Source organism: Rana temporaria, chromosome 5 (assembly GCF_905171775.1).
Source record: "Rana temporaria chromosome 5, aRanTem1.1, whole genome shotgun sequence".
NCBI classification, from domain to species: domain Eukaryota; kingdom Metazoa; phylum Chordata; class Amphibia; order Anura; family Ranidae; genus Rana; species Rana temporaria.
The window spans coordinates 347,970,906-347,984,892 of record NC_053493.1 but is presented as its reverse complement, the minus strand read 5'-3'; the positions used below and the strand labels follow the sequence as shown (position 1 = coordinate 347,984,892).

Here is a 13,987-nt window from a genome sequence, read left to right as displayed (position 1 = left end):
ATACGTACCCGGGGAGTGGTTGAACGTACATTTGGGCTTATGAAGTCCCGCTTCAGATGCCTGGATAAGTCTGGGGGTACACTGCTGTATTCCCCAGACTTTGTGTGCCAAATAATTGGGGCTTGTTGTATACTTCCACAACTTTGCCCTCAGAAGGGGACTGCATATTGACTTATGTGATGACCTGACCCCCGACCCAGGCAATACCCCCCCAACCAACTCTACCCGGTCTGCTGAGGGCACAGCAGCCAGGAGACGCCTTGCAGAAGGCATTTTTTCCCAGTAAACGTACATGATTAATGTCACAATAAGAATGTATCTTTTCCCTGTAAATGCACATCAATAAAGTCACAATGATAATGCATGAATGCACACCACTGTGGTTCCTAGCACAGACACATCACATGCACATCGAATTGGATTAGATCCAAGTCCCCCCCCCCCTTTGGGACTTGGGAGCAGTAACGCCACGCCACGGCTCCAATTATGTCACTGTGCATTCATACACCATTCAGGAACCTGGGATTGCACTTCTCCCTGGTCCTGGGGATCCCTACTCCACCAAAACTGAGGGTGACACCCTTAATTTCTCAGGAATGCCACCCCCCCCACATTCACACATCATTCACACACATAAATCAAATCATAAGTACAGAAGACCTAATTAAATAATAATAAAAAAAAATGCATAAACAAAAAAACAAAAGTATCCCAGCAAATTAATTAGCGGCGGCGATTGCTACGCCTTGGCTGGGCAGGGGCACGGGCAGGGGCACGGGCAGGGGCACGGCCACAGCCACGGGCACGGCCACGGCCACGCCGTCGCGGAGGATGTCCATTGGGGGGGGGTGAGCTGGGGAAGGAGGAGCCTCCTGGGGGGGGTGAGCTGGGGAAGGAGGAGCCTCCTGGGGGGGTGAGCTGGGGAAGGAGGAGCCTCCTGGGGGGGGGTGAGCTGGGGAAGGAGGAGCCGCCCCTGCTGGCCTGCCCTCCATGGCCCCTGCAATGCGAGTGAGACAGGCAGTGAGGGCAGCCGCATTGGCCTGGCCAGACCTAGTATTGTCCTGCACAGCCTGGGTCAGGGCACTCAGCTCATGGGCCACGCGTGTTGTGGCGGTCTGTATGTCGTTCAAACATGTAATGACCGCCGTTGAGTTGGTGGCCACATCACCGAGTGCCTCCATCATTTCACCCTGGCTGTGCTCCATCTGCGTAATTTTTTCAAGTATTTTCCCAAGAGTGCGGGTCTGCCGGGCATTGTCCTTCACCACACTGGCCGACAGACGCTCGCCCACAGCCACGGTCTCCTGGGTTGGCCCCCTGGCTGCCGCTGAGTCTTGCGGGCCTGGAGGAGGGGAGAGAGTGACCCTGGTGACTGGAGGCCTGTTGGGGGAGAAGTGGGAGGGGCTACCCCTGATGGTGGCCTGACTGGTGCCAGCCTCAGGGGTAGCCTCAGGGGAAGACTCAAAGGTCATCATATCAGTGGCCAGGAGGACTTCCCGGCCAATCTGCATATTTCCGTCCTCCTCCCCCTCATCATCCTCCTCCCACTCATCCTCCTCCCCCTCAACCTCCTCCCCCTCAACCTCCTCATGAGTGGAGGTTTGGCCAATCCCCTCCCCTGGGGAATCCTGCCCTTCTTGGGACTCATCATCAGCCTGTCTTGGGGGTGGTGCTGCAGCCTGGCCCGATGGGCCTGCAACCTCCTGGCCTGCAACCTCCTGGCCTGCAACCTCCTGGCGTGCAACCTCCTGGCGTGTAACCTCCTGGCCTGCAACCTCCTGGCCATCTGTGGAGGACACAAAACAATCACATGTTTGAGGAACCACACACTTGGCACATCTTCCCTTCCCCCACCCACACATGATAATCAACAGAGAATAAACAAAAAAACGTACCTGTCCTCCTAGGAACATCTGACGTATAGCCAGGCAGGCTCACCACCTGCTGTGGGTGGAAACACTGGGCCACTGCCCATTCCTCCTCCGTCAGTCTGACTGGGCAGGGTCCCCCTCCTCCAGTGCCCCTGGTATGGGCGTCGATCCTTGCCATCTTATTCCAGACGACGCTCCTCAGATCATTTATTTTTTTCTGTATGCCAGCGGGGGTCCTTGTCCCCCCCCCCCGCCGCATTGATCTGGTCCGTGATTTTTTTAATAAGCTGCCTCCTCCTGGCCAGGGTGGTGTTCTGGCTCTCAGGGCCATGCAGAAATCGCCCATATTTCACAATGCCCCGAGCAAGAATTTGCTTCTCTCCCAGGGTGAAATTAAGCTTCCTGCGTTTGGGGGGCATCACATACACCACCCAGCAACAACAAACACACCCGACAAACAATCTACAATACACACCCAAAAACCAGACAAAAATATACACCACAAAAAACTAACCAAAATCTAAACACACAAGGACACAGCTAATAGTAATTCAAAAACAAACACGCACCAACAAACAAACAAAAAACAAACACCAAAAAACAATCAGCAAAAACACTAACAAACAAATTAAATAAAGACACTTCGCAAAAACAAACAACAACTAGACTCTCCAACTCCTCAAACACTTTTCTCACAAACACAACTTACCAACACACAAACAAACAGAGCAAAAGCAAATTGCTCATGGAAGGGAAACAATGGGATATACTTTTGCAAGGGAAGTGTGTGTGTGTGGTGCTTTTTACACACAGGGCGATCCTCAAACTAAGTACACTTGGCCTTTTACCTATCTCACTGATTGCGCCGAGACCAGTTCTGCACATGCCCAGTGAGGTCCCGATTCGTGCGCGCATGCGCAGTACGGCCGGCGCCTCATTTGCATGGGGTCACGGCTCATTACAATGAAGCACGCCCACTTCCTTCCCACTTGCAAAAACCCCGCCTTACGCCTCTGAATTTAAGTTACGCTGGCGCAAATTTAGACGCAAATGCGCTGTGGATACGGCACTTACGACACCAACTTAGGGCAACGTAACTTAAATGACATAAGTTAGGACAAACTAAATTTGCACCGCTGGCTGAGGATCTGGCCCAATGTGTACATCCGAAAAAATTAAAGCACCAAAATACGAAAACAACGGGATTACGAATGAGCCGCATAACAAACAACCGCAAATACGAACGAACGATCCGACGAAAATACGACAAAACGAAAACGGCAAAAGAACGAAAATTACATCTATAACAAAAGATTTGCATTCTGTATTTTGTTTGAATCCCTTCTCTGTTCGCACCCTCAGTCGCATGCTCACACGACATCCACAACAAAAGACCTGCACTCTGTATCTTGTTTGAATCCTTTTTCTGTTCGTATCCTCAGTCGTATGTTCACATGACATCTATAACAAAAGACCCGCATTCTGCATTTTGAATTCCTCTTCTCTGTTCGTATTTTGGATTCAACAGAATGCAAATCTTTTGCCACAGATGCCACATGAACACACGACCGAAAACACCAAAAGAAAAAGGACCCAAAATACAGAATGCAAATCTTTTGTTATAGATGTAATTTTCGTTTTTTTGAATGGGCAGTGAGTGTAGTTAGTGAAGCAGCTTCTCTTTTGTGCTGAGTAGTACAGTAAAGCCAAATAAACTTTTCTGTGGATTTTCATCTGAAGGGAGATCAGTTGGCCAGACTTTTGAACCCAAAAATGGTTTTCTGATGGAGTTTAAAAACGAACAAATTTTCTGAGAACTAACGGAAAACTATCGTTTTTATGTTTGTTGTTAAAAAAGTCTGACCAAGTGTATGGGGCTTAACTATAGTTAATATGGATGAGCCGCGTGTTGAAAGTGCCCACGAATCCCACGATATATTTACAAAAGTACAAAATGACGAAAATCCTTTCTCTGTTCGCACCCTCAGCCGCATGTCCACACGACATCCACAACAAATTGTCACAGATGTCACATGAACACACGACTAAAAACACGAACAGAAAAAGGAATTCAAAACACAGAATGCAAATCATTGACGAAAATTCACGAAAATTATTGTCTAACAAGTAACGAACATGAATTAAACAGAATAACGAACCATCCCGCATGTACGAAAATAAAACGGTAACGAAAATACGAAACTATCGGAATACGAAAAAATTCTTCCATGAAGACCACTTCTGGTCAAACTTCTCCTGACAGTAGATGGGTGTACCTATTTCTCACTGGTCTCTGCCAGTTCTGTGCTGATAAGACTACTAGACATCTTTTGATATCAAAAGGAAGTAAGCATGATGTGTCTTTTATCTGCTTTGTTAAGTTTTCCTGGCCGACCACTGCATTTAGGGACCTCAACGTTCACTGTTTCTTTGTGCTTCTTCAAAAGAGCTTGAACAGTACATTTTGAGACGCCAGTCTGCTTTGAAATCTTTGCCTGGGAGAGATATTGCTGATGCAATACAACTACCTTGTGTCTTGTTACTGTGCTCAGTCCTGGCACATTAAACTTTCTTCTACGACCTCATCTTAGTTGCAGAGTTTGGCTGTTCCTCACCAAGTTTTAAGCTTCCTACACAGCTGTTACTGTTTCAATTAATAACAGAACTTACATATACAATTGAAGATCATTAGCACCTTGGCATAATTAGTTCAACTCTAATCCTACAAAATCCCTGACTGTGCAAGTGTACAAAGTGTGTAAGTGTAATCATTTATGCTGGTTTAAAGCCAAGGGTAGTCACACCAAATATTGATCAGATTTAGATTTTTCTTCTGTTCATTAACTTTGCATTTTGTAAATTGATAAAAAAAAATATATACTTTTTTTTAAAGCATTTTTACTTTACAGCATTTTTTACACAGCTGCCTAAAACTTTTGCACAGTACTGTTCATAGGACATGTACTGTCCAAAGGTCTTAGGCAGGTGTGAAAAATGCTGTAAATTAGGAATGCTTTCAGAAATAGTGTCAATGGTTTATTTTTATCAATGAACAAAATAGAAAGTAAATGAACAGAATCCAAATCCAATCAATTTGATATTGCCTTTACAACCTTAAATTTTGAAATTCTTCTAGGTACACAGTTTTTGAAGGAACTCAGCAGGTAGGTTGTTCTAAACATTGTCGCGTTTCCATGAATGTGTCCTATGAATAAGGAGTCTTGGAAGTGATGGTTTGGCTCCCACAAAGTCCCGATCTTAACATCATTGAGTCTGTTTGGGGTTACATGAAGTGGCAGAAGGATTTGAGGCAGCCTACATCCACAGAAGATCTATTGGTTAGTCCTCCAAGATGTTTGAAACAACCTTCCTGCTGAGTTCCTTCAAAAGCTGTGTGCAAGTGTACCTAGGATTGAAGAACTTATGCTGTTTTGAAGACAAAGGGTGGTCACACCAAACAATGGTTCTGATCTCTTGGAACAATCCAGAACCTTTATCTTTATTGGGTTCTGATCCAACTTATGGACCAAAATGATAATCAGCAATAGATACAGTTTTCTCTATCCTGCTAGAAGGCCCCTTCGTAGCCCCATTGTGATGAGTTCCACCATTTCTTGTGTTGCAAATGCTGCACAGGTAATATGCCTACCCCTGAACAAATCTAATGGTAGAAACAGTGTAAGAGAACAACATTTTAACCCAGATGGGCCTTTGTTTTGCTGGGTCATAATTAGAAAATACAAACCTAGGTTATAATTTCTCCATTAATAAATTACCATATATTAAACTGATTGATAGGAAGCTAGATACCTTGGAAAATGGGTATTGGTCACAGCACAGTGGGCATTCGTGTGTGAGGTACTGGAGAGCAGAGTTGTAATCTGGACATGATGAAACAGCCTCTTCTATATCTTCCTGGCTCCAGGAGCCCTTGTTCATTTTACATAATTGCTCATAGATTTCTCGCTTTATTTCCTGTGACTGAAATAAAACCTCCAGTTAAATCAAAGAAAAGAGAAGAAAGCATGTGATAAGGCATACATGATCAAATACTAGCAATGATTAGATTTTCCACTGCATATTTTTTCTTTTTCCTGCCATAACCCATGGCAACTTCCATGGACAATGTGAGGTTACTAACACTGTGGCCCAGATTCAGGTAGGGGCGCGCACTGATACGGCGGCGCAGCGTCTCGTCTTTACGCTACGCCGCCTTAAATTACAGGAGCAACGATGTATTCACGAAGCACTTGCTCCGTAATTTGCGGCGGCGTTGCGTAAAAGGGGCCGGCGTAAGCGCGCGTAATTCAAATGATCCCGTATGGGGCGTGGATCATTTAAATTAGGCGCGTTTCCGCGCCGAACGTACTGCGCATGTGCCGTCCCTAAATTTTCCCGACGTGCATTGCGGTAAATGACGTCGCAAGGACGTCATTGGCTTAGACGTGAACGTAAATGGCATCCAGCGCCATTCACGAAAGACTTACGCAAACGACGTAAAATTTGAAAATCGCGACGCGGGAACGACGTCCATACTTACCATTGGCTCCGCCTCCTAATAACGTAAAAAACGACCGCCGGGCGCACGTACGTTTGTGAATCGGCGTAAGTTTGCAATTTGCATACTCTACGCTGACAACTACGGGAATGCCACCTAGCGGCCAGCGTCAGAATGCACCCTAAGATACGACGGCGTAAGAGACTTATGCCAGTCGTATCTTAGGCCTCGTACAGACGAGAGGATATCCACTGGAAACGGTCCTAAATCCTCTGGCGGATTTGGATCTGATGGCTGTAAACACCATCAGATCGAAATCCCCGCGGAATACATCCGCGGTGACGTGGCCGTGCCGTCGCCGCGACGATGACGCGGCGACGTGCGCGACCCGGGAAGGTAAATACTCCCACGCATGCGTCGAATCATTACGACGCATGCGAGGGATGGGAGCGGACGGACTGATCCGGTGAGTCTGTACAGACGACCGGATCAGTCCGCTGGGAATCCGTCGGCTGGATTTTAATCCGCTGGGAAATGTCCGCTCGGACGTTTTTTGAAACTATCGATGCCCCCCACCGGCTAAGACCACTGCCTTTTGAAGGAAATTCCACATCCTTGCCACACTTACAGTAAAGAACCCTCTATGCAGTTTAAGGTTAAACCTCCTTTCTTCTAATTTTAGTGAGCTATGTAGTGTGTACTGCCTGTGTCCTCTGCAGTGTGCACCATAAAGCTACGTGGTGTGTGTACTGCTCGTGTCCTCTGCAGTTTGCATCTAAAGCTACGTTGTGTGTACTGCCTGTGTCCTCTGCAGTGTGCACCATAAAACTACGTGGTGTGTGTACTGCCTTTGTCCTCTGCAGTTTGCACCTAAAGCTACTTGGTGTGTACTGCCCGTGTCCTCTGCAGTTTGCACCTAAAGCTACGTAATGTGTACTGCCTGTTTCCTCTGCAGTGTGCACCATAAAGCTACGTGGTGTGTGTACTGCCTTTGTCCTCTGCAGTTTGCACCTAAAGCTACGTGGTGTGTGTACTGCCTTTGTCCTCTGCAGGCCATTAGTATGTCTGGAAGGACAGCAAGGAGAGGCAGAGAGTCACGAGCCGATAAAAGAGGGCAAGCAGGCTCTGCGTCTAGAGGCAACAGTGCTGGTCGTGAACACGGTGCATCATCATCAGCACGTGGCCGTGGGACACGCTCGTCCTTGTTTTCGGCAGCTGGCCGTGTTGTGTCCGCAACATGCTGAAGACTTGGTAGAGTGGATGACCAAGCCGTCCTCATCCTCTCTCAACCAGGCTCAGGGTACTTTGTCTGGCAAAGCAGCTGCCAAGGAGTCCTCTTCCCTCTGCTCAATGGCATCAGTCACTCCTTCCCTAGCCCCATGTCCTCCTGAGGAGTCCCCCGAACTGTTTGACCACAGTGTTGGGTACATGCTGCATGAGGATGCGCAGCTTTTTGAAAGCTCCGATGATGGTACACAGCTAGAAACACCTGTGTGAAAACAGTCTCTAATCCCTTCCTCCATATGCTGTGATTCCTTCACAATAAAAGTTGTTTGATAAGATCCACCACCGAAAGAAATACCTGCTTACCAGATCTCAATGACCCCCCATTACAGAGGACCAAAGACAGCCTTGAATTAAAGCAGCTCAGTCTGCTTTAGCCAAATGACGATGGTTCCGGTCAGCACACTCACAGACTCGATGGATTCCAATAGCAGATATCGGAACCGGAACTTGCATGTGCCGAGTGTCCAGCATGATATCTGCTGTTGGAATCCATTGAGTCTGTGACCAACTCATTCCGCTTCCGGTTCCAGAGACTGTTCGCTTGCATGTGGCGAGTGTCCAGCATGATATCTGCTATTGGAATCCATCAAATCTGTGAGTGTGCTGACCTGAACCATCATAATTTGGATTTGGCTAAAGTAGACTGAGCTGCTTTAATTCAAGGCTGTCTTTGATCCTCTGTAATGGGGGGTCATTGAGATCTGGTAAGCAGGCATTTCTTTCGGTGGTGGATCTTATCAAACAACTTTTATTGTGAAGGAAACACAGCATATGGAGGAAGGGATTAGAGACTGTTTTCACACGGGTGTTTCAAGCCTCAATTTTATTTCACCATCTCTTCACAGACTTTATTTTATTGATTTGTGTTTCTTCTGGACTTATTTGGTTTACACAATACCAATTTATTTCATGCAAGATTCCACTGTTGATTCCACTGGATTATTATATCCATTTTTGTGTTTTTACACATTCATGTGCACCAAGTGGGAATAATCATTATTTTTGCTTGAATTGATATAGACATATTTCTTTAAAAGATACTGGACGTTTGGCATTACTGGAAGGTCAACAGATTTAAAAAAAGGTACTGATGGATTTGTGTACACACGATCGGATACATATTTGTTGTCGGACAATTTGGTTTGGAATGGGATGTCTAAAAAACTCATATAGGTGTGATGGTCATGTGTCTACAAACCAGTGGCCATATGATGTAGTTACCTGTGAGGATTGAGTTTGATCATTGCCCACAGGGCGTTCTTGTGTAAGGTAATGAAAAGCACATATGTAGTCTGAACAGGAGGAAACAGCCTCTTGTATGTCTTCATGGCTCCAGCTGCCATCGTTCACCTCACAAAGTTGCTCATAGATCATTTGCTTTGATTCCAAGGACTGTAAAACACAAATTCATATTAAGGATTAGAAAAATAAACCTTGAATCATTAAGGTTATCAAATTACAGTGATGATTATGTTTCTAAAATATGATTATCAAAATATTAAAAGGCATAAGAAATAAATATATACAACCATGAGTCTTCAGTCCAAGATCCTTATATCTAACTAGAACCTTCAGGGCCCTGCTACAAATAACCATAAACCTCAGCCTGGGCCCTTTCCTCTGGGCCAGGGGCCCTTCACATGTTCTGCAGCTGGCCTCCTTCCTGCCATCTTGGGGCCCTCTTACGGTGGTGGAATGTCAGGGCCTGGTCACAGGTGTAACCTTTGTGACCCTAGTGGTTCAGCCAATGGTGTCAATAGTTGTTTATTTTATTGTTTTTTTTTACATTTTTTTTTATTTCCAATAATTTTTTAAAATATTTTTTACAATTGTTTTAGGAGCCCCATTGGGGGCTTTGGTAAAATATCAGGGGTCTAAACAAACCTCTGATATTTCACCTTTGAGGCAGAGAAAAGAAGACTGAAGACACAGCCCTTAATCTGCTGCACAAAATGAATGGGCAGGAATAGCTCTGTAAAGAGCTTCTCATAAACACAGTTTACTTATTTAGAAGAGGAAGGGGCTGGTAAATGACACATTTACTGGACCCTTCACTGCTCTCCATTCTCACACATTCCCCTCAGCAGCCGGCTGGAGAGGAGAGGGGGTGTCAGGGACATACCTCTCAATCCCAGCAGGCTACCATTCGGTTGAGACAGCAGAGCTCACCTGTAACTGCACGCCGTCGCGTGTCCAATGCGCGTGCACGTTAATTCGGCTTGGCGCCAAATCTCCTTTAAAAGCTCACTAGTTTTCCCAGCACATTGCTGTCTGATCTGCAGCTTTTGAGTGATAATCTGTATCTGAGCCTGATTGCCTGTTTAAACCTTCTGACCCGGCTTGTTGACCATCCGTACCTCTCCAACCTCTGACCTCAGCTTCCGTTGACCCTGCTCCTCTGATTGATCCACCGCTGCCAGACCCTCCTGCCTGTACCACGACTACGCTCCAGCCTTCCGTACCTGATTATCCGTTGTGACCCGGCTTGTCTGACTCTGCTATTACCTGCTGTCCACTAATCAGCTTACCTCACCAGCTTGTTGCCGTTGTACCTGCACCTTCAGTTAGGGTCGCTGACCCACTTCCTCTGCTCCAGTGGTCTCCAGTCCCACCGCTCCAGAAGGAAGCAGCAACCCGCATCCACTACACGCTACTCTGGCACTCCTACCCCGCCGCGCTCCAGAGCCCGCTGTGCCCACTCCAGCGGCTTGCAAGCCGGAGCTGTAAGAGGCCTTCTCCTGCGACCAGGCTCTGGCTACCAGGTACGTGGTACATAACAGGGGGAAAGCTGGCAGATATGCGTGGGACGGGGGGGGGCAGGGGAGCCCACAGGCGCCTAGGGACAGCAGAAAGAATTGGAAGCTGAATAGGAGGGGTGGCATATAGAGGAAGCGATCACCTTAATTTTCCTCTTGCAGCCACTGTGGGAGGGAGAGGAGGGAGAACCAGGCTTTCAACAGTTGCAGCAGGAAAACGGGGGGGGGGGGTCGGCTCATCTTCATGCTGCCCCTCCTATCCAAGTGTACAGGGGAGCTGCACAGGCCCCCTGAAGCTGCACAAGACACCTGCAGTTTCCATAAAACACTGGAAATTCTGCACCCTTCTGTAATTTTTTTTATAAACAATGCAGGCAATATAAGTAGTTACAATAAGATTTTATAGCCGGACTGGTACAAAAATTTGACCCTGGACTTCATCCAGAGCGGCCCACTTTGACAGGTCTCTCCCATGCCGGCTGGAACAAATCCACCCCCCCCCCCGGCCGGCCAAACCCGATGGCCATGCAAACCCCCTTCACTAGCCATTAGGGGTTCTACTTAATTAGAGTAGAATGGCTGGTAATGGTACTCTTATAGGCAGTACCAGTGGGGAAGCTAGACATTATTTCACCCGGGGCAAAGAATCAGTTTGTGCCCCCCCCCCATAATGGGACAAGATTAGGCAGAAATGAGAAACTCCCAGGCCATAGCTGTTGAGTCAGCTGTCTGTCCCCCATGTTCCTTTGTTTCCCCCCCTGTGCTCCACTAGTCCTCCCCATGCTCCTCTGTTCCCCCACATGCTTCTATGTTCCCCCACATGCTTCTGCATTGATCTCCTGCTTTTCTGTTCCCCCCATGCTCATCTGGTCCCCCCTGCTCATCTGTACCCTTGTGCTTCTCTGGTCCCCCCCGTGCAGCTCTGGTACCTCCCCTGCTTCTCTGGTCCCCCACATGCTTCTCTGGTCCCCCCTGTCCTCCTCTGGTCCACCCCATGCTTCTCTATTTCCCACCATGCTGCTCTGGTCCCCTGCATTCTCCTCTGGTCCCCCGCATTCTCCTCTGGTCTCCCCCGTTCTCTTCTGGCCCCCCGCATGTTCCTCTGTTCCCCCCGCATGCTTCTCTGGTCCCCCCATGCTTCTCTGGTCGCCGCATGCTCTTCAGGTCCCCCGCATGCTGCTCTGGTCCCCCATGTGCTCCGCTGGTCCCCCACATGCTTTTCTGGTCGCCCATATGCTCCACTTGTCCCCTGCATGCTCCACTAGTCCCCTACATGCTGCTCTGGTCCCCCATGTGCTCCACTGGTCTTCCTCATGCTCTTCTGGTTCCTCTCATGCTGCTCTAGTCCTCCATGCTCCTCTATTCCCCCCATGCTGCTCTGGTCCCCCATGCTCCTCTATTCCCCCCCCCATGCTGCTCTGGTCCTCCATGCTCCTCTATCCCCCCCCATGCTGTTCTGGTCCCCCATGCTCCTCTATTCCCCCCCATGCTGCTCTGGTCCCCCATGCTTCTCTATTCCCCCCATGCTACTCTCATCCCCCATGCTCCTCTATTCCCCCCCATGCTGCTCTAGTCCCCCATGCTCCTCTATTCCCCACCCCTCATGTTGCTTTAGTCCCTCATGCTCCTCTAGTCCCCCATGCTCCCCCCCCCCACCGCAGTGCTCACCTTCTCTCCCTGCCTAGTTATGCAGCGCGACTGAATACAGACATAATCCTCAGGAGTGGGCACTGAGACAATCATCATACGAGATCCAGAAGGAGGGCAGCCACACACAGCTGTGACATAAGCTTCCTCAGCACTCGTTCTCCTGCTCTTTCCTTCCCCCGCTCTCCATCCTGTCTGCTGTCGCGGAGAATCTAGATGGACAGCGGTAGAAGAAAAGAGCAGAAGGAGTATATGCCTGCCCCCTATCTAGGCGCCCGGCCCCTTTTCGGGTGCCAGGCACCTGAATTACAGCAGGGGGGTGTTTTTGAAGCACATGATTAGAGCCATAGGCTCTAATATGTGTCAAAAACGGCGACTTGCGAGCGCTCGTAGTTCACCTAGCTGTGTCAGAACAGCAAATTAATATTTGATGGCACAGTGGTAGAATTCGATGGGCGCAGTGGCAGCATTCAATGGCGCAGTGGCAGCATTCAATGGCGCAGTGGCAGCATTCGATGGGCACAGTGAGGCTGCATTCGATGATTTTTTTCCCAGAATTCTTCAGTTTATTTGCACCCCCCCCCAAAAAAATAAATAATTTGGAGCACCAGCAGCCACTGGTGTAGTGTCCCTTGGAAGTTGGAAGGAGGCTACCAGCTGTCCCTGGACATTTTGTCAGTACAGACCCCTGAAGAGAAGCTGTGTGGGTTGCCAAAATCCCCCCCTTAGTCCTAAAAGTCAGCATACTGGGTGTGTGAGCTAAAGGGGACACTGGCTAGTGTCTTGAAGAAACAGAGCCCAGAATCCATTCTACAACAAAGGAACTTGTTCTTCCATACAAATGCTGTATGGTTCAGAAGATAATCTGCTCCACAATTCTACAGACAGAGGTGTTCCCGCTTGAGCATAGTTAATTTGGAGTATCCTACTAATTCCCTTCTCCTATACAAGTTCTCCAAATAAAACATTGAAAAAACTCTTCCCCTAGACTGGTCATTGGAGGCAACGAGCGGAAGAGTTGTGCGCACCAGGGTGTGTGGAAATACGGTGTAACTGGTTGTGGATTAATCAGTCCCGGATCAAATATCTAAGCCGCTCCTACAGGAGCAGGGCTACATGTAGTTATGCATTAGATCTGGTGGGCTCACTCTGCATTGGCTTTTTATACCTCAAGAGTAAAATTTCCCCCACTGCCTGCATAATTCCCAACAAAGGAGATTAGGATGTTCCTGCACATTTTTGTGTTTTTTAGGTCCTCCTGTTGCATTCGCCATTCTATAAAATACCAAACACAAAAGGTATAGTGGCAACCCATCTTAATGGCCACAGACTCAAATGTGCAAACCCATGAACCCAAACAAAGGGGTCTCATCAATAGAACTACCGAAATCTAAAGACATTGTTGGGTAAATTAACTCTCCAGCATCTACCAAAAACTGAAAATATTTTTGAGTGGACAGAACAATTAGCAGAGCCACACAGTCAGGCCTAGTACACACAAGAGGATTTATCCGCAGATACGGTCCAACGGACCGTTTCCGCGGATAAATCCTCTCGAGGATTTCCGCGGATTTGGATCCGATGGAGTGTACTCACCATAGGATTGAAATCCGCGCCGAAATCCCATCGCGATGACGTGTCGCGCCGTCGCCGCGATGATGACGTGGCGACGTGCGTGACGCTGTCATATAAGGAATTCCACACATGCGTCGAATCATTACGACGCATGCGGGGGATCCATTCGGACGGATTGATCCGGTGAGTCTGTACAGACCAGCGGATCAATCCGTTGGGATGGATTCAAGCGGATAGATTTTAAAGCATGTCTTCAAATTTTTATCCGCTTTAAATCCATCCCAGGGGATAAATGTGACGGTATCGGTATGATATCCCCGTCAAGCATTCCCTCCTCTCCATACAAGACCATC

At 47.9% G+C, this 13,987-nt stretch overlaps 1 protein-coding gene across 3 annotated transcripts in view; it reads right to left on the bottom strand.

Moving 5' to 3' along the window:
* LOC120941203 (E3 ubiquitin-protein ligase RNF31-like) overlaps positions 1 to 13,987 on the bottom strand; it is a 66,203-nt gene that overhangs the window by 28,312 nt on the left and 23,904 nt on the right. For 2 of the 3 annotated variants that reach the window (XM_040354506.1, XM_040354505.1), the window contains exons 5-6: positions 8,878 to 9,048; positions 5,682 to 5,852 (exon numbers count right to left, since the gene is read on the bottom strand). In XM_040354506.1, coding sequence (XP_040210440.1) covers positions 5,682 to 5,852; positions 8,878 to 9,048 — 342 coding nt within the window. The remainder of the gene's footprint in view (positions 1 to 5,681; positions 5,853 to 8,877; positions 9,049 to 13,987) is intronic. The other variant, XM_040354507.1, reaches the window with a different exon arrangement.